The sequence below is a fragment of the Athene noctua genome, chromosome 1 (genome assembly GCF_965140245.1).
Source record: "Athene noctua chromosome 1, bAthNoc1.hap1.1, whole genome shotgun sequence".
Taxonomy (NCBI): domain Eukaryota; kingdom Metazoa; phylum Chordata; class Aves; order Strigiformes; family Strigidae; genus Athene; species Athene noctua.
The window spans coordinates 61,442,163-61,463,636 of NC_134037.1; the positions used below are offsets into that span (position 1 = coordinate 61,442,163).

General features: G+C 40.9%; 1 protein-coding gene across 10 annotated transcripts in view; it reads right to left on the bottom strand.

The window, feature by feature from the left end:
• The window catches only part of ECHDC1 (ethylmalonyl-CoA decarboxylase 1), a 67,160-nt gene that overhangs the window by 22,327 nt on the left and 23,359 nt on the right, over positions 1–21,474 (bottom strand). Inside the window, exons 1-4 of one of the 10 annotated variants that reach the window (XM_074923885.1) lie at positions 15,979–16,144; positions 14,364–14,430; positions 8,320–8,541; positions 3,306–3,448 (exon numbers count right to left, since the gene is read on the bottom strand). In XM_074923885.1, coding sequence (XP_074779986.1) covers positions 3,306–3,448; positions 8,320–8,539 — 363 coding nt within the window. In that variant the 5' untranslated portion in view covers positions 8,540–8,541; positions 14,364–14,430; positions 15,979–16,144. Of the gene's footprint in view, positions 1–793; positions 920–3,305; positions 3,449–8,319; positions 8,542–8,653; positions 8,717–8,944; positions 9,023–13,022; positions 13,375–14,363; positions 14,431–14,964; positions 15,477–15,978; positions 16,145–17,554; positions 17,562–21,474 lie in introns of those variants that run through there. The other 9 variants (XM_074923879.1, XM_074923906.1, XM_074923868.1 and 6 more) reach the window with 9 other exon arrangements.

A 21,474-nucleotide genomic window follows, 5' to 3' on the forward strand; every position in this document is an offset into this window, starting at 1 on the left:
AGGAAGCAGTGAATTCAGTTTCATTACATTGAAGGCCTGCTTGAAAATTTCAGCACATGTTGATTTACAAAGATGCTTTTAGTTACCCCTGTAGCCACCTCCTACAGCCACTAAGACCAGTATCAGTATTTCCATTCCAAATTAAAGAACAATCAAATCCTCCATTATAGCTGTTTTAACAGCTAAATTCTAAACCCACACAAATATACAAGGTACCAGTTCTCAGACATGGACCTGCACAATTCCCATACTACAACCATCAGGATGAAGCTGCAAAAAACCTCTTCAGAGAAAGTAATTTTTCACTTCGTCACAGCAGGGTCCTTGCATTCAAACTGATTGTCTCAATTCATACCAAAATCCAAAATGGTAATTAAAGATTAAAGCCAGAACAGACCAGCTTGATAAATGCCTTTATGGCTGAGCAGACAAAAAGAAAGGTCTTCATATTCTCAGGTGGTAGAGAGATTACTGTGTATCACATGGAAAAAATGCCTGCACCGAAAACACCCTGAAAAAAATAAATTACAATTACCTGAGTCCCAGCCAACATACCCTTCAAACCTTCCTGATAAGAAAAATAAAGCTACTAGTCAGACTATTTTATCTGAATAAGAGAGGTGTTCACTGCAGTCTAGTGGAATAATCACATTTTCAGCTCTAATACTGTCCCTGGTGTAAGAAGAAATCTAACAAGCAGAAAGTGAGGTAAAATACAGTATACAATACATATGGAAGAAAAGGATTAATAGTTTGCAGTGGGGCTGGGGAAGGCAGGGAAGAAGAAAGTCACCTTTGCAAAGTAGAAAACTGTAACACTGTCTCTCTTTGCTGCAAGAGCTTAGAGTCCGCTTTCACTACAGATGGTCTGGAAATAATGCTCTGTCTCCAACTGCTTCAACTTCAACTCCGCCGTGGCTTACTCCACAGAAACCTTTGCCCTAGGGTTTCTAGACAAGGACCAAGGAAAGTTAAATTCCTCTTTGTGCCTCCTTCCTCTCAGCTTTTCAAGAGCCTCTCCTATTTTTCAGCTAGCCAGCTTTTCAAGACTCACTCGAGAATGAGGTTATTGCTCTTGGGAGCCAGGCTTACAAGGACAGGAAGAAAAAAAAAAATTTTTTTTTTTTTTTAAATTCCACTATTAATTTGCCTACTGTGATTTGATCATGTAATGTTAGCACTCGCCAAGGAAGAACAGGCAGGGGCCTCGGGTTTGTTTCAGGGTTAGGGAGTACTGAACATGGGAGGAAGATGAAGAGGAAGAGGAGGAGGAGGAGGAAGAAGAAAAGGAAGAGCAGCCACTAGGGGGCATGAAAATCCTTCAGCATTCTTGGCCATTATTTTGCCTTTTCTGCACCAGAGGGAAAGACGAACTGTATCGCAGATTACGAAAAATACAATCTTCCCTCAAGTAACTGGATGAATAAAACTGTCTTCTGTACTAAAAAGTAAGATGGGCTAAAGCAGCCTTGCAAAAAAATAAAGGAAAACCATATCAGTTCAGGCATGAAGCTATTAACATTTTTTTTTGCCTTAGGGATGCTTGTGGACAGAAAAACTTAACCTAATGCTCTTTTAACCTCAAACCAGACAAAACTCTCTCATCTGCAGCGAGTTAGAGACCAGAGTTCTGCAAGACTAAATAACAGCAAATGCTATTTCTTATTCTATTAAAGTTTTATTTAATAAAGACTGTTAAATTCCACCAAACAGATGGTTAAGGAGTTGGCCATTATAAAGAAACTCTTGGTTCAGCATAAGTAGTTTGAACTCTCACAAGGAAATCAAAAGCAACCATGTTTAACTATTCATGGAACATTTCTGATGACTCTTAGACTTACATTTCAATACTAGCATGAGATCTAGATTATTTGCAGAGAATTTTCAACAAAGTTATAATTAATACCTATGCATTTCATTCTGCTCAGTATATCTGTTATGGACCCTGATCCTTACAAGAGCCCTCTCTGCCACTGTAGCAGCTTCAAATAATTTGTATAAACATACAGACAGAATACTAAATGTCAAAGAAAGCAGAATCACTGAGAATTACTGAATGCAGAACTCTGGAGGAAAGCCTAGACTGCAGGTAAGAAAAGAATTGTCCCATGCTTGGTTTCAGCTCCTTTTCTGTTGCTATAATGCTAAAACAAGCTGAAAATTTCAGATTTAAAAAAAAAAAAAATCAATTAAAAAACCCACCCAAAAATCACAGATACATCTGTATTTTTTAAATGACCAGTGCTTATAAAGTATCCAAATGAAAATTCCCCAAAAATGATATATATCTATAAAGCATGATGTCTTCATATTAAGAAAAGTAGACCTCTCATGGTGTTCCACAAAGGAAACGGACTCCTATACCTTTTGAAAACTAAACCGTCCTGTTAATTTTATTAGGCCAGAAATATTTAAGACAGTGGTTTTTATGATATTTAGTGTCATCAACAGAAACAACTCACCACTAAAGACAAATGCCAGATTAATCAGTTTTTGAGTTGGTGTTCTTACTGGAACGTTTAATTAAATGTTTAATTTGGGTAGTTAACTCCTGAAACCTGAAGTGGCCACAAAAAAGCACCAGGACACCAGTTACTACAATCAAAAACCAGGACTTAAGAGCAGCACAGGAAGGCCCTCCTCCCCTGCAGTTGACAAAGTTCTATTTCACTCATTGCCAAAAACCAAATATTAACCCATAAAAAGAATTGCAGCACACATGAAAGTTGTCAAGATGGGTGGCATGAGTGAAAAACTGCTGTCAAACCCTGACCTCTTCAACCCCATAATTACACACAACTCATGTGACTAGACTACAAGATCAGTGTCAGAGCTCTACAGCACAAGACATTGCATCTGTCCTTCCATTTTATGCAGGTCCAAGCACAGTTTTGACAAAACTGAAACCCTTCTCTAATAGTGGCCATTCTATTTATATTCTAAAGCAAAAAATAAATTTATGAGAAATGATTACTTGTATCTGCCTCTAAAGGTCAAACTACTGAAGCACAGCTTATTTGATGTGTAAATTCACCATATACTGCTCTGAGAAACCAAAATGACATTTTAAAAATAAAAGGCTAAAAAGAATATGTAATGTAGAAATTCAGAGTTATGAATCAATTACAATAACACTTCAGTCATGGCTTAAAGGTGCTGTCAGCAGCATTTTTTCAGTCATTAAAAGCTCCATTCTGTGACTTGCATGTAAAATAGCAGAATAGCACAACACCTCTGTCTGAAAAGGATCTCAGAATATCAGAAAGCTCATTTTTCTCCAAAACTTAATTTGTATCACTACTTGCCTGGGAGTTGGATATTGCTTTGACAGCATTCAAATCAGATCCTGAGCAAAAGGTGTTTCCTGCACCATAGATGATGAGGCCTTTGCCATCCTTCCAGTTTTCCAGTTCAGTTACCCTCTCCTGGAGTTCTACCATCATAGTACCTGTCACAAGAGGGAGAAGCAAAATTTTTAACGGGAAATTATCATCACCATTATGTTTTACATTACATTTTTCACCACCAAAACCAAGTTACTGTTAGTAAGTGATGGGTTTAAAACCACAAGGGAAAGCATCTTCTTAAATCCTGCGCACAAGCACTAACACACATTTTTTCCTCAAAGATGAGTTTCCCAAAATTCTGAAGGATATTTGTGTTATGCTTTAAAAAAAAAAAAAAAAAGTGCAAGGAAGAAAGTGCAAGGTGGCAAGCATAAGCTACCTGATTTATTCTTGTTTGCAATTGCATACATTCAGGACACATGAAGTTACATGTATCTATCCAGATCTGTCCATCTAGTCATTCTGATGTTACTGACATTTCACCCTGCCCAAAGAACCGGCAGAGTACAGAAAAGCATCATGTGCAAGGGTGGGCTCAAGGTACAACCAAGTCAATGTTAATAAAGACTCCTAAAAAAAGGCTAAAGAGCAAACTATGTTGGAGGCCAAAGGCACTTAGAAGTATCCATCCAAAGAAAATAAAGGTATATCTGAAAATAGGAGCAAAGTGTCTTTTATCTTTTAAGAGGAAAAAAAATGTATCTTCTTGTAACATCTTTGATCCCCTCCCTGGTACCTTTCTAGAATGGATCTCTTTACAAAGTATATTCTAGGCTCCAACAGTACTAGCTTTTTATTTCTAGCTTAAACATAACATGCCCATATATTCACTTAAGTACCCTGCCCAACATGGAACTCTAGAAACTCCTGTTTCTAGAACTTGTCCTAAACTGCATCATCTTCCATAACCAATTAAGCTTACCCAGCATTAACTTACAGCTTCTCCTCTCTGAATGCCAATGACTCTCATTCAGTTATATTCTGAAGAGAAAACATTTACAGAAAATAATTCCAGAAAGCAGGCTACATACAGGCTGATGACACTCTCAGCTTTACCCACCTTTGACAAGAATTTAGACAGACAGGCCTACCTTCTTCAGACAGAAATCTGTTTTAGATTAATACCTTCAAGGGCTCTTTTCTGCCAAAAGTGGTTTTTTGACCCTACACGTGCATGTACAGAACTCATCCTGTTCTGAAATCGCCTGTTAGCAGCCATCTTCACATGGGAGAATTTTTTTTCCTTCCTGCTTGTTTTTCTTGCAGTTCCTTATGAAGTAAGCTTCCCAGCACCAGGTCAAGAGTGAATGCTCTTCCACCTTAGGCTTGGCTTCAGCCACTGAAATAGCACATTTTGACAATGTTCCTGAGGAGGTCAATAATTAAGTGGATATTACATGTTATATACCAGAACAACATTGGGTTGTTTTTTTTCCACTGTCAGGTCCAGACTATGATCCTCTAACACATCACAGCACTTTTAGTTGGTTAGCGGTTCCTTTCCCTTCTGTATTTATAATTTGGCCGTGCTTTTTGTGTGTTGCACATTTTATTTCCTTTCACTGAATTTTACCTTGTCGATCTTGAACTCTGTAGCATTTTATCAAGACCACTTTGAATTCCACTCCTCTGCTCCAAATAATAATCTCCCTGCAAGCTCTCCCAGTTTGGGGTCATCTAACAATTTCAGCAGTTCACCTTCTACTTCATCATCCAAGTCATGAATGAAAATACTGAGCAGAACTAGGCCTAGATGAGATTTTTGTGGGTCTTCACTTGAAATGCTTTCCCAGACTGACACTACACTCAACAACTTGCTTCTGATAAACAGGCGTGCATCAACCACATGGATTTCACTTTTTGCATATTTCCCAAGTTTTCTTACAAGAAAGGTATTTGGGCTGGCATCCGAGCTTTGCCACAGTCCAGATACAGCACAACCACTGTTTGTGCTGCTTTTAATAGTCAAAACAGTGAGGTACTTAAGAGTCTTTCCACAGAGTATTACAAGCCAAAAATCTAGTTAACTGAAAAATGGAGTTTACAAAAAAGGAACCGTATGAGCCAGTTATGCCAGAGTTTGTTCTGTCCTCCTGGGAGGTTCTCTTCCATTACTGACAACACTGAACTATTATTTTACCAACAGACACAGTCCATGATGTTTGAAATAATTATGAAAAGATAATACTAAAGCAAATCCTCATTCTGATAGTTTTGGTCCTTCAGTATTTGATTCCAGTAAATTCATGCTCTTCACAGAACTAAATCTACTTGGAATAATATTTTGTTTGCATCTTAACTATAATCTGAGAATAAATGCTTTAAAGTCAATTCTAGAAAATAAAATCTTCATTATTATCCAATTCCAGCGGGATGGCTTCCTTTTAAATTAAGTTCAACTTCAGTTCAGCAAGAGGTTGGGCTGCTGAAATTGTTTCCACCAGGCTTAAACTGACATTCTTAGCATTTGTTTCCAAAGAGACCATTTCAAACAGGTGGCTATCAGATTCCAATTAAGAAGAGAAAAAAGGCATAACCACCTCCACATTGCCCATTAGCAATTTGCCACCAATTTTGTTCTGCTTTTGGTTCTATGAGTTGCTCAAGCTTAGAATAAACATAATTCCTTTGAGATAAAAAGCTGCTGTGTAAAGTAAATGCCTGGCAAATAGGATTTCTCTCAACAATTTAATGATGTTTTGCAGCTTTCTAAAGGAAGCATACACATATATATAAATTCACATCTGCAACTACCCAAAAGCTCTGAGACACAGAATCAACAGAATTTATTTGAAGGAGGTATCTACAGGCTCTAGCTGAGGCAATTTACAGGTTGTGCATCCCATTCCTTTTCATACTTCTCCTGAAGGGTATTACTTGATAGGCAACAAAAGGAAAAGGATCAAGTTCTTGCTAGTTCCTCAGCAACTACAGTTTACAGACAGTAATGTTAAAATGAAATGAAGAGCAATATAAATTAATATGCTATATCATCCACTGCAGCAGCCAAGTGGCCAGCATGCTTCTGTTCTCCCTCCTGTAAAAACAAAAGTCTCTGGCAGAGGTGCACAGGAGAAAGAAGCAGTAATCTCTTGAACCACCATAGTAAAATTTTCCAGTGAAAATTTTTGTGGCTATTACCTAGCAAAATGGCACACTGCTCTCTATAGGGCTATACACACTACGGCAAAACAGAACTGCCTGACGCCATGGCTCATTTGCTGTATGCTAATCAGGGTCTGCAACAAAGGCAAAACTATTAATTTCCTCATGGGTTTTTGTAGCTCCTCTTTGCTATTAGAGCATCTAATTCACATACACTGATAATTTCTTTTCACTGCAGTCCTATAAGGAGAAAAGAGATTTTTTTTACAGGCCACCAACTGAGCAAAAGAGAAAATATATGCTAATTTTGGGTGCTCAACTTGATATGTGCAATATGATTTCAATACATTAACGCTACATAGCACAGCTACCAGTGGCCTAAATAGCAGCTGCAACTGCTCGGCACTTCAAAAAATCAGTTCTGAGCCCCTTCTGCCAAGCATAGAAAACAGAGAATATAGTTGTAAGTTTCTATGGAAGTCTAGTTTAAGCAGTTTGACTTGTATAACATATGATCTCCATAGCAGACTGGCTTTAACTGTCCTTTCTCCTTTCTACTGCATGTCATTTCTCACGCCCCTTTCAACTTCCACAACAAATAAACTAAGAGCACACAGTTTAGAAGCTGTACCTTGCACAGTTCTATTTTGTGTCAAAACCAAAAAACAATCTGTAGAAAGAGAGGAAACAATCTAATTATGATTTTGTAATAACATGTATGCTGACAGGGAGGCATTCAGAAGGACAATCCCCGTGCTAACATCTTTTAGCTACAACTTCTCAAGTTAGGTAATGATTTTATACATGAGCTTTTAAAGGGAAACAAAAGAATAACTGCAGACACATCTAGGTGCATTATCACTAATTCTGTTGTTCTGTTAGGTTCTCTTCCTTTCAGCTAACAATTATTAGTGGCAGGAGTAGACTGTTATTCTTCAGGTAAACAGCTCTGCACTTGCTAGTGGGTTGCAAACATATTTGCTGACAACAAAGGAACAGTGAGAACTGGGCAGTAAAACGGAACAGCAAAACAGAAATTAACAAGATGACACAAATGTATCAGTTTCAAAATATCAAGAAATAAAGTCATTCTTACAGCTCCAGCTAAGGCAGATGCAGACCCTGAACCTGTGCCACTTACGTCTGAAGAGAATGGCATAAATTGGAATATTCTAGACAGTTAAGGAGAGACAGCAAATACACCTATCTTGGAGATCAAAAGCCTCTCATCATACAGGATTAAATAAAACAAGGCACTTGGTTTTGACAGCTAAGTATTGTCCAATGTAAAAACATATTAAATAGATTTTTGAATACCCAGCTCATCTGATCTTTAACCAGCCATTGGTAATTAAGACTTAAGGCAAATGAAGAAGAAGTGGAAGCCAGTTTGGGTGACTGGCAAAAACCAAATTACAGAAGCTTAAGTTACAGAAAAGGCTTTAGGTGAAGAACAAAGTAAACTCACCCTTTCCACACCACCTACAAAACAAAGATGGCATCTTCCCACCCCCATAAAAATACCCTATATTTTTCCAAGCAGTAGTGATGAAATGAAAGGAAATGCAAGAAAGAGCACAGTAGCAGAATTGTGCTGAGTGGAAAAATAAGAGGGAGAGTCATGTTCTACCAGACAGTCCCCATGTTGTTGGAAATTTCTTAAGATTCTTATGACAGTTATGACAAAGCTACTATGCAGAACAGCGGGTATTTGATGCATACCTGAATAAAAATTAAGAATTTCTTCTTTTAACAAAGGAACAGGAAGGCATAGCTTTTCATTTTGTTTAGGTAAAATGCTAAAATGGGTAACTGAAGGAGGAAAAAAAACAAACCCAAACCAGCAACTCCATCAACTAATTCATACCTGTAAAGGCATTCATTAGCTTCGGGTTGTTCAAAGTAAGTATTCCAATGCCATTGTCTTCTTTGGAGAGGTTGATGGATCCACCAGCAAACTGCTGAAGTTTCTTCTTTAACAATTCTTCATCATAACCATGAGCACCATTATACAGTGACATCCTTCTTTGTTGTAGTATCCTTTCCTTTGTAGTCTGAAGTAAATTCTTCCACAAAGAAACAGCCATTTCTGGAAATAAACAGGGGGGAATAATCAGTAAATTTCCTTTGAGATTCACCTCAGTCCTCTGACAGAGAGGGAAGTTAGACAGCAGAAACTAATAGAAACATGATGCACTCACAAAAGTTTACAGAAATCACTGCGGACTGCATTTGCAAAATTCTTAGTTTGAACCTACTCCCACAAAGTTAATGGGAGTTTTCTGAAATCATTTTAGTAATTAAGCCAGAAATTAGCATCTTTTAAAGTCTTTTCTTCTAAAAATTACTCCAAAGTATTTGTGTGCAGAACACCAAATAGGCTCAGAAACTGTAGTAAGAAGCTTACACATTCCATTAGACCAACTTCCTCTGTACTAATGTTCCAAACTCTCCCTCTTTCACCAAAAAAAATATAACCCCACACCTCATACCTGTGTGGAATGAGAAATCCAGTCAAAACCCCTAGTTTTCAGGATCTGGATCTCCTGCTTTTCTGTAAGCAACTATTACACCACAAGATCTGTCTGAGAGAAATACTTGAGGAACACAAAAATTAAGAACTGAAGAACATTCCTATAGCAAGTTCTGTTCCCTGCCACCTAATTCCATTAACACATTTATCACACTCCATCCTAATACTAGACTTCCTAGCCTCTGGTAGCTATACATTTTTCCCAGTAATTCCAGTAGCCTTTGTTTCACTTTGAACTGATCTCACTTGGACATAGAGCACCAGAATCTGTGCAGTACCCCAAAGGAGAAAAAGGATACAACAGTATCATACACAGAGCATCACACTTGCCTTTTATATAAATATGTAGTATTGGTAGTCTCTTTCTATGTATAAGTACACCCATGGATTCATCTGCTATTTCCACTCTACAATGTATGCGTGTATACCAGGAAATAACAAGGAAGTCATTATGAAATGTTATTCTTGATCTGCGGCTCTGCCTTATTTAATTTACTTTGGAAAAGGATCTACTGGAGAAGGTGGCTGACAAGTGATTTGAAAGAAACTGAGTAAAGCCTGAACTGGTGACAGATCATCTGAAAAAGAAGTCATCTGAGAAGACATGCTGAGTTGAAATCAAAAGAACTGCCACAGGATACAGAAAAAAAGTTTACTACATTTAAATCTTGCAATTTGCTAGACTAGTCCTAGCTTTGCCCCAGACTCTTTTTTTAATGGATACAGCTATTCAGGAGACATGGCTGATGTAATTTTTTTGAGAAGTGGGAAAAGACCATCTTTGTTTCTTAACAAAATTCCTTCAAAATTGTCAAGAAGCTCCTGGAAAGTTTTTTTCTAAGGTGAACCCAGAACATATTCATCAAGACAAAATTTGGTGACAGCTACATTTTATACTGTGTTCAGGGCCTCTTACAGTTTACAGACTCAAATTTCTTATAATCTTTATTATATACACACAAACAAGCAAACACACATTAAGAAAACCATACACAATTAGTTTATACCAAAAGAAGTGAACAAACCTGTCAAGTGTACACTTATCTTGTCTCCAGCTGCATCATACCACACTAAAGTGGAAAATGCTTCTGTCGGGGCAGGTATAATCCTCATCAAAACAGAGCAGGGGTTTGCACAGCAACCGCATTACAGGACGTGGAGGAGTATGCATTATACCAGGCAATTCCGAAGAGCCACCTATGCCAGTAGTTTTGTATCTGTCTTGACACATCGCATCCACCAATACAGCACTATCTCACAAGCTCAACACAAAGAAACTAGTAAGGCCTATAAAAATCTATGCAATGTAAGGTCATACACACTGGAATAGGTAAAGGGATCCTTTTCTAACATCTGGGAGGCACTTTGAAAGGTCTTCTGAGTTCTTTACTAAATTCAAGGTTTTAACCTGTCACAATCAACTCTTCTACACTAAAGTGTAAACTAATAAAACTAATTAAATCTTAATCAGTTAAAATCTAATTGAATACAAGATTCATTACTTCATAAATTATATCACCTAACTGCTGCTGCATTCCAACCCTCTCCATCTATGCATATTCTAAAATTGTCTGCAACACTTCAGCCATCACTTTTCAGAGCTTTTAAAAATCATTTCTCTTGGTAAAGTTTTATTTAAGAGTGAAAAGAGGTTTCCAAAGCTCATTTCTCAGCTAAATTAATCTTTTTATATTCAGGCTCTCAGAGAAGAAACAGCCCTCCATTTTCTCTAAAACCTCAGTAGTCATTCCCCAACACACAGTAAAATTTTCCATCCAGATACTAGTTTTTGATCAGGAGAAAGCAAACATTAAAAACACGGATGGTGCAGACTCTGGTTGCAAAGTGTAGCTTGAACAATTACCTGTCAGTTTTTAATGAAGTCCTCCCAAGTCCTCATAAGATTAGACTAGATTTAATTCTCTAGGAAGCCACAATGATTGGATTGAAAGAATAGGGGGGAAAAAAATGTCTGTTCTGTTAACCTAACTCCCTACCAAATTACACTTGTTTGATCACTTTTATACTACCTAGATTTCTCAAGTCAAAAAATGTACAGAGCAAAACAGAATTAAGATATGTAAATTTTATTCCACTGAATAAAGAGTCTGTCATTTTCAATGCGTGGTTATATGCATTAACAGCTCTTTAATATTATCACTATGGTAATAAAGAGCATCAGCAAATGCGGGATTAGAAAACAAATTGGACATCACTGCCTGCTGATCATGACTCATGATTAGTGACTCATGCAAGGTATTATCATTGAATTATTTTCTTTAAAATCATCTCTTACAGTACTGGTCAATACCAGTACCTTTAATAAAACCAAGATTATTTTAACAGCTCAGCCTGAGAAAGCTAATCACACAGGAAAAGCATGGTATTTAAGATACAGCTTTCTCAAACTAGAGGGATTTCTGCTGATCTCTGACAAACGACATCCAAAATTGCAATCAGTATAGAGCACTCGCAATCCATGGCACGACTGAGATTGATTTTTTTTGTACTGTAAGCGAAAGCAGAGCAAGAAAGAGATGCTGCAGCAACCCGCACAGCATTGTAGGACAAGCCAAGAGATATTACACTAAAATTTTCAGTTTAACATAATTATGTCAATTTAGATACACTCACAGAAATGAAGTCTTAGTCTAATTTTAAAAAGCCAGACATGCTATACTTATTAACATCTGTAGCACAGACAGTTTATGCAGTTTTTACAGTGAAGAAAAAACCTGACAGCATAGGAATAACAAACACTGTTGGCAATTAGCATCTTTCAAACGTTTTAAGTGCTACAGCATTACATATCACTGGTGACAAGAGATAAGCCAATAGTATGGACATCAATAGCTTTTCATTCCACAGATATTGTCTCTCTTACATAAAACAACAGTTCAAATCCCGTTTGGCACTCAAGTGATTTTATAACACCCTTGCCTGTGGGCTAGCAGACTGTGGGTTAATATAAACACGTACTGAATGTCAACACTTCACTATCAAAGGAATGACATACGTTATATGCAAGAGCAAGATATGTACTTACATGGAGGTAGGTACACATACAATATATGTATTTTCATGTATGCATGTTTCAGTCCTTCTGAAAGCCTCTGGTAACTGCCTAGTCAAAATTCAACTCTCATTATGTTACTAAAAAATAAATAAATACTCGGGATAACACCATCACCAATATTCCCTAATCGAGCAGATTCTTTAGGAAACTAATAAGCCTCAACTCTTAAACAAGGATGTTTGCCCTTTCCATTCACCACTACTCTGTTGCAAACCCAGTTTTTCTCTTAAACCATGCCGTATCAAACAGCAACCTCCAGCAATGTTGCCAACTGCCAGCGAGCATAAAGAGCTGGTCAGAGAAAGGGGTAAGGGATGTAGGTAGCAACTTCCTGGATGGGTAGAAGAGCTAAGCCAAGCCAGAGAACTGAATGTTGGGAGCCCAAACAAGCATTTGAGATGCATGCCCAAACAAGAAATGCTTCACTACAGAGCAGCTACACAGAAATAGCCAGCAAACTAAAATACATGAGCAGGGAAAACTCCAACTCAAAGATAGTGCCACAAGTCAAGGAAAAATAAAATGGGGAGAAAAGATGTTTTCAACGCATCAGGGAAATAGGCAAGCCTTTTCACATGGGGCAGAAAATGACAGGTGTGATGTGCAGACACAGACTTGTGAGTCACCTGCAAAAAATCTGATTAATTGGTTTTGCATGAAGGAATCCTGAGATAAAGTGTAGCAGAAATAAAGAGATCCAACATACAAAATTCACAAAAGAAATCTCAGGGAGGAGAAAATATTCAAATGACTTAACAAAAAAACAATTAGAAAGGCACTTTTGTGACTGTGCTAAAGGCATCTAGGGCAGCTGATGGGTCAAGAAGCACAGAAGCTCCAGCAGCAGCAATATCAGTGACAAACACAGAAACATGAAGACGGGGCATGGAGAAAGGGACAGAAGATGTGAGCTGAAGAGGATGATTATATGATTCACAGTTCAACCCTTTGTGTGTCTTACCAGTCACTGTAAAAGGCATTCATCTGTACTAAAGAGCAGTGATCGTGTCTGCCGGATGCTTCACCAGGTTCCTGCCAGTGACTGACTAATGGATGGAAAGCGAGTGGTGACCCAATGCTGAGAACTGGTACAACTGACTCTACAACTTCAAAGCAGATGAAAGAGCAGAAAGTGAAATATAAACAAAGCATGAAAATAATCCACCTGTACCAAAAAAAAAGGTTGAAAATGACTGAAAATCATTAACACCAATTGACTGGAACCTCGAACAGTAGGCTGGTGGGTGATTGAGGGGGAGGGGAGAAAATAAATCCGAGTGTTGGACAGAGAGAAGGAATTCAGACAGAAACAGCAAGATCAAAGGAGGCCAGCCTGGATGCAAATCAAGACAAGAGCATGAGTCTCATAATGTAGAGGAGTCACTGGACCCTACCTTCAGACACAAGAAAGGTGTAGGAGGAGGTCTCACCTGCAGGGTTCCTTCCCAAGCACTGTCTGAACAGGTGACTATTGTCACCACCCCTTACCTGAAGGTTACAGAGCCCTCCATCTAACTCATCTGCTTATGCACCTCTCCTTTACTTCAGTCATGTGTGGGTTAGGCTAACTTAAACACTTTACCTGACAGGTTCTCCCCACTTTAACAGTTACCAGCTGAAGCAAGCTGAGGGCAGTCACCTTTCCAGCTTGCTTTCCTTCAGCTGGAAGAAAGGAGTGAGCAGATCTTAAGCATGCTATAAGGGATTAGCAGCAGAAAACCTACTGACAAAACATAACTTACAAATACAGAAACTAAATGAAGCCTGGGAAATTCTGCCTCCCTGAGAAGGAAAATGCACCTCCTCTACACAATCTCTACACAAAGCAGGAACTCCTACCTAGTTCAACAGTAGCTGCTTCAAACTCATGCCTCTCTCAAGATGATGTGGCTCTCACACTTGTAGAACCCTGTCCAAACTTCTAGTACAATTTGTCTACCCACACTGTAGACAAATTAGGTATGATCAATAGTCCCTCCAGTTCCTTATGAAAATACTTAGAGAGCTTTGTAACTCCTCTAAAAACAGGCTTTAAAAATAGCTGGTATTATAAAGGACAATTTTTTAGCCTCTATATTACTGTTCAGAACAAAAAGGTCGGACCTCCAAGTTTCTAGATGTCTGCATTAGAAACAACATTTACCCATCCAGAAACTGAAATAAGAAGTAAGCAGACGTCCAAATTAACTGAAATGGCTTCAAATCACGCACATATGAAATAAAAATAAATTGTGGGGAAAAAACCTTTCATCATTATAAGTAAAAAACCCTCGTCTGTGGTTCCACTTTTAAGTTGGCTTACCTTTTGCAAGTCTTTTCTGCTTTTATCTCTTTTTCTTGTTTTTTCATTGTTTCTGAGCAGCTCAATTCTGAGGATAGCAAGTTAAATGTTTTCCAAATTATTTGTTCTGTGTTTAGTTTTGTATTTTTTAATAATCCCTACAGGCTAAGGTTTAGATATGAATTGTCTCTCTGTTCCTCAGCAATTATATTATCTTTTAATCACATTTTAATTATTTTGAAGACCTAGTAAACAAATTACATAGACTTCCCCAAGTCCAGTAAAAACTTAAGGCATTCAAGGATGTAAAACAGTTGACAAAAGAAGTGTTTCCATAAATACACATGACACTACCTAAAAACATTTGATTTTGGACACATGGTGTATAATACAAGTTCTTAACGACAGAGGGTGAGAACAAGAATCCATTATCTTCTGCAAAAAGCATGCAAGCCCTTGAGAGGTTCTCTTTGCCACTGTCAGCAAAGGATCCTCTGTAATAGGGACAGAAAACGCTTTTAAGTTCTCATAAAGCTCACTGCCCACTAGGTATATTTTAGACACTGTTAAAACAAACAGATGCACTACTTCACAGGAACGGAAACAACTACAACCAACTCACCTTTTTTTTTAGTCACCAAATCCTAAACCGTAACAAGTGTAAGGATGAATTCATTCTAGCTGTAACTGCAAATACTGATGCTTTCCAAAGGATTCATTTGCCTTGAAAACTACAAAAAGTTTTTTAGTTGAGCAGTGCTCTGAATTCCACTTGGTACACCATTCTTTACTATTGCTCTCCTTAACCACCACCACCATCAGTACATGGTTTTGCTGACACCAACAGCAAAACTGCATCCTGATGTCTGAGCTGGCCACACAGCACGATTCTCAGGGACGTTATCTCCTGTCCCCCTGTAACAGCACCGGGAAGTAGCAGAATCGCACAAGGACAGTGCCTGGTTCCTTGGCTCCACACACTAAATTTCGGGAAGCAAAGGAATCCTGCAGTTATCACCCTGGGAAGAAAGCGTACACTTGAGAGGCAAAAGGGGGAAACTCCTTCCCCTGCAGATGTTTCTTGCCGCTGACCCTGTGCAATGCCAAAATCCCAAAAAGTGCCCTGTAGCACTCGGTCTGACCTAGGCAAACATCCCTAGCACGGACCATTTTTTATTTACTTCTGTATTTTAAATGAACAGCCAAGGGAGGGCTCCAACGCCGAGCACGGCCAAAGAGGGCTGTAACTGACTGTTTCCAAAATAAGGTCTCTGGGCTGACGCCGAGCAAAGAGTGTAACATTTTCAGGCAGAACCACCCCCGGCGCGGCCTTTGTCTCAGGCACCCAGCGGCCCCACAGCGACCGGGACGCGCCTCTCGTCCGCCCCAGCGGCAGCTGCCGCCGCCGGGCACGGGCCCGCTCCTCGACCCGAAGCCTCGGCCCGACCCTGCCCCTCGGCCACCGCAAGCTCCAAGGCTCCGCGGAGGCCCCGAGCCGCCTGAGCGGCTGCCACCCCCCGCAGAAGCCCTCTTCGCCCTCCCCCCGCGGTGCCGGCGAGCCACCGAGGGCAGCCCCCGAGCGCCGCAGGCCCCGTGCCGGCCGGGGGCAAGCGGAGGCCCGCGGCCGGGCACTGACCTGGCCCCGCCGCTCCCCTTCCCGTCGCCGGTCGGGCAGGCGGTGCTGCCGTGAAAGCGGCCCCGCCGGGAACCGCCGCCGCGCCGCGCCGGGCCGAGCTGAGGCCTCTGGGCCGAGGCCTCTGGGCCGGGCCTGCAGCCGCCCTGCCGCGGGGAGCGGCGGTTACCGGGGCAGCCCCCGGGCGAAGCACAGGTGATTAAAGAGAATATTGAGCCTCTGCGGGCCCGAGGCTGACACGGGGCTGGCGGCTGGCTGGTCTGAGCTGCAGCAGGGAAGCAGTGACCATGGCTCAATGCCACATCCACTTATGGGTAACCCCAGGCACCGAAAACTGTCCAAATTTAAGCAGTTTTGCTGCAGAAGACTCTGGTTAGCTCCAAGGTTTCTAAATACTACATAAGCAGGTCATTATTATTTTTTGTTTCCTGCACTGGTAGCCTTCATCATCAAAAAGCAAGCCCAAGATTTCTATCCAAGCCAGTATAATTAAAGATGGTAATTTATCTGCCATCCTAGAACATCTCACCTCAGGCCACTCGAGTTAGGATGTGAATCCTTCAGCCTGGAATAAAGGAGCTGCTCCCTGACCTCCCAACCTGCTTGCTCTCCCTGGTGTCACACTATCAGGAGGAGAGGCATTAATGCCCTACCCCTGGTGCCCCAGGGAGAGACTTAGGCTCCCCATGTTCACATATATCTATTTTATCTGTCCACCCAAGTGTGAGGCCTTTCCAGCAGGTGTGTGCCTGGCCACTGCCTCCCCAGCTTCAGGTGCTGCTCACCTGCATCCACACCCGGGCAGCTAGGCCAACGTGCCGCGCCAACTGCAAACTCTCCCTGCATCGAAAGGGAATAATCCTTAAATTGTAATTTTGTGTAAATTTACAACTGGCATAAAATGGTACCATCACACACAGCCCTGCCCTCTCTGCCCTTCCCCTGGCTGTGTGTTTCCCTGCCTGGAAGAGCGTGTGCTGCCACACCAGGATCCAGATCAAGGGAAATAAATGTTTCTTTCAATGCAGAGCACTTCGTATATTCAAAGCAATATGCAAATACAAGCCAGTCTTGCTCAGTCCTTGTTAATACACGTACATAAGATGACTCAATTTTAAGTATCTGTAGTGTGTCTGAAAGATATATCTGGAAATACATCTTCTCCACCTTTATTAAAGTTGTTTTTCAACTGAACTGTCAATACAAATCTCCTGAAGCTGGACTAGTTGATTAAATATTATGGTTGCACATGTAGAGGATTTCAATTAATCATACATTTGGAAAAACAAAATCTTTGCACTCTGAACAGGTATTTTCAATTTTGTATTGTTAAGAGAATCCTGTGAGAATATGAAATATTCTAGTCCCAGGTGGCAGTATATTTATACAAGAAAAGGATTCATTCCCTTATTACAATGCTCTCAGTATAAACAGAAATATTGCAACAGGCAGGATTGCCTTTTATTTTTCCTCTTGGGTTCACAGAGGAGAGATTTTTTGATTAGGACTCAGTCCTGCATTTGTTTCTGGAAAACCTCAGTACCGAATTAGAAATCTGTGAGCGTGAAGCAGCTCTCACCAGGTCCTGCTCCAAGGCCTTGTCCCCTTTCTGAGTGGAGCAATGCCCAGACAGGTCCCAGCTAGGTCTGAAGCCGAGGAGAGGGATGGTGGTTGGAAGCTCCTGGTTTTCTAGGTAACATATTGCCACCTAGCAGCGCTTAGCGAAAGTAGCACAAACCTGACCTGCAGTTCCATAAACAACAGTTTGCCTTACTTTTTTTTTGTTGCATTGTATTGTACATGACATGATGATTAGAACAGGATATACACAGAGAGCAGAATAAGGACTGTAGGAAAGTGAACAGATCCTCTTTGAAAACAGACGCTAAAGACCCCTTGCAAGTTGTAATTTCCAGCAGGATGGTGACGCTAGTCCCTGCATGTCTGACTGTACAATAAGAAGGGGGGAAAAAAAGCACAATCCTGCAAAGTTTCTTATTCATATTCATGGGAATAACCCCACTGATGTCAATAACACTTTCTTCTTGCATTGCTAAATCAACACTGCCCTAGAAGTGTCAGATCACCACCTGAGTTAGTATGTTCCTATTCCCTATCACTGACCGAGAAGCCGGTGATGGTGTACTGGCTAAAAGAGTGACGCTTCACTCTCAGATCCAAGCCTGCCAGACTGAAATATTGAATTCCAATAGAGACAGAGCTCCTTGGTGCTATTTTTACAAACTCCTTTCAGAGACATGGAACAAACTGATGACAGATCTGGGTTTAGATCTCAAGAATTATTGGATACTAACTGACACATAGCCCCACAGTCAGTTCATAAAGGGTCCCTTAACTGTAATTTTTAGGAGGCAAATACCATCAATTCTGTGTGGAAGTGTAACAGGCTAAAGGATGGCCAGCCTAATGCATATTCCAAAGACTAGATCCACAAAAAAGACATGGATACCTGCATTCTATTTCTAAATTTCCAGAATCTTTCTAAAATTCAGATTTTTTTATCCAAAATCATGATATTCAGTTTCTTCTCACAGCCTAACCCTGGGAGGTCCCAAATCCCATTGGTGCCTGACAGCTGTGATTCCTGGGAAGAGACAATTTCTACTAGGCTTGTTAACAAGACTACCACCCCAGCTGCCTCTCCTGCCCCCACTGCAGATATCTGAAATACCCATGAGCTGCTGCAGCTTTCTAAACACAGCCCTGCATGCCAAGTTAAACTTGGTTTGATTTTGTTAGGCAGAGGCTGGCTGGGGACAGGCCAGTCACCGTGCATACCTGAGGTCTGCAGCCTTATCAGGCACTTGTTTATCAGCCTGCCCGCCTCATGACTCAAAGCCACCAGCACATGAGACTAGGGTTATTTCCCACTCAGTATTTGGTCACTGGACATGTCTGCAAAGGGCTCAGCTCTTCTCGGGTAGCTCCATGCCTGTCCTACCACCATGTGTTGATTTTATGTTCTCTGCCCATGTCATTTAAGGGTCTCCTGCTGTGGGCCTGGTAAGAACCAGAAGAGCTCACCCCAGGCTCCACCAAAACATGACTGGAAGAAGAGGCAAAGCAACACCTGCCTCTGTAGCACGGCATGGGAAGTTCACCCAGCCAGGCTGAATGCCCTCTTCTGCCCAAGTAAACCGGCTCGCTTCTCTGGGGAAGGTGCTCTGATCTGCAGGCTGCGGTATATTCTGGGGAAGCTGAGAGAAAGGGGCTCAGGCCCCCATGCCAAAAGCTGTTTCACTTGGTTTAGCATAATGAAATATTCATCAGGCCAGAGAGCAGGAAGGTGGTTCAGCATGGCCACAGCTTTGTGTTTGCTCAAGCTCTCAGTGACACAGCAAATATTGATGTATTTAAACATTAATAGCCACTTAAGTTATTGCATGCCATATGCAGCAGTTTGAACACGTAGGGAAGCGTGTTCTTGCTCTGTAAAAAGTCCTCTGTCTGGTTACAGCTCACCACTGGAAGAGTGCTTTCAGTCCAGCCGAAAGGGCCAGCAGGCCCCTGCCAGTGCTCCCACTGTCATTTGATTAGACGTTAATTTTCTGGCAGGAAGTGTATACAGTACAGAAGTGTGTGGTGTACCTTCCTACACAAGTTAAGATCTGATTTCACAAGACTACTCAATTTACAGTACAGCTTAAAATACCAGCTCATCTCCACTGATGTGTGGTGGTCCCACACTTCTTCCTCCTCCTTCCTAGGAGCTGGGACCAAGGGTGATTGCACAGTGAGCCAGCTGAGCTCACTGAACGGGCAGGAAAACTGCTTTAGCACAACAACTAGGTTTTGTTTTGATTGCAGGGCTAAGGAACTGAAGCAGCCTGGCTTGACACCAGCTGAGCCTCAGGGACACAAAACAGGGAAAAGAAGATGGAGAAACTGTAGGAGGAAGGCCACCCCGTTTTAGCAGCACTGAGCTATCAAATGGGCTTTGTTGTATTATTATTCCTGATTCTCCCTGTGGCAGTCAGGGCATTGCCAGTTTAAGGAGGTGTGGGTTAGAAATAAGTTGTCCAGGGCAAAGTTGAGATGCATGAGTGGGTGCCCCTCTTTTGAGGGGGCAGCCAGTCACTGGGTCAGGCTAATTGTACTGGAAAACTCCACCCTAAATCCCTTTGAAGATCCAGCCTGTGTTCCCTCTCTCTTCCTTAGTTCTCTGTCGCCACTCTGTTCTGCAAAACTTTCAGGAAAAAAAGGCATCGTGCCTTTTTCTCCAAGAGCACTTGAATCACACAGAAGTAGGCCAGGTGATAAATGCACAACACATTGTAGTGCTGCTTAAATGTCAGCTATTAATTAAAGCCTCTGCTAAAAATGGGACATTAATTAGGGCAAATGCAGCCATTCTGTATGGGTTCTGACTAACCAGTGAGTAAAAGCATTATTTCAACATAGGTATTGGAATTGTTAATTTTTATTTGTCTGAGGTATGTTTACTATTGAAAGAAAAACAACTGAAAAAAAATTAAAACTCCCTGAACTTATTATTATTTCTTTTAAAAGAGAGCCTAAAATAAATATTCTAGCACAAGAATATTCACCCGCACACAGATCGCAATGGGGAACGTTTTGGTATTAGGTCCAGATGTCTCTAACAGTTGTATAACCTTGGTTGGAATGCTTAAGTGCTGTAGATATTAAAATACAGCTCTGACCTGAGAAAACAGCCTCTTGTGGCACTCCACTCTTGTCTTTCTGTTCTTAAGAAAATGGAACTATCTGCATGAATAATGTTACACAGACACCAAAATGTTTGCTAAATCAGCGCCAGAGAGTAAGGCATATGTTTCCTTTGAAACTTTTCTAAACCACTGTGAATTATTAGGGAGAATCATGATATTGATAAAGGATCTAAGTGTTCCAGACTAAAGATATATATTTATATATATATCTGAGCCTTGCAGATTAACCATCTTGCTTTTTGTCTCTTTGGCCTGGATTCAGGAAAGCAATTAAGCCCCTAAATAGTTCCATTGATTTCAGTGACACATAAGCACTTGGCTGAATCAGGTCTGCTCCTGATGGAGTTTGGCCTGCCAGACTGCATTCCTTCTTGCCTCACAGCGTATTAGCGATTTTGGAAGCACAGTTCCAGTTATTATCAGTAGCTGTAATGTGAAACTGTGGTAGATGTTGGCACTTTTATGCCTAGATACCTATGCAGGAGGTCCATCTGCAAGAAACTATGCAGATCTGGCTGAAGATTTCAGTCTTTCCCAGCAGAATTGCCGCATTTCCATGAAGTGTGGGTGAGCACACTGTGGCAGACACCAGTCGTTCTTCACAAGGTCTTCATCTACAGAGCAGCCACATCTCTGCAGCTAAAGCAGAGACAAGCCCTCGATTCGGGACTGATCCCATGAAAACCAGCCATTGAGGAGAAGCCCCTGTACCTGCTATGCCAGAGGGTCATCCATCGTGTGTGTGGGCCGTACGGTGCGGGGGGAGAAAGTCCTGTGGCTGGGGCAGGTA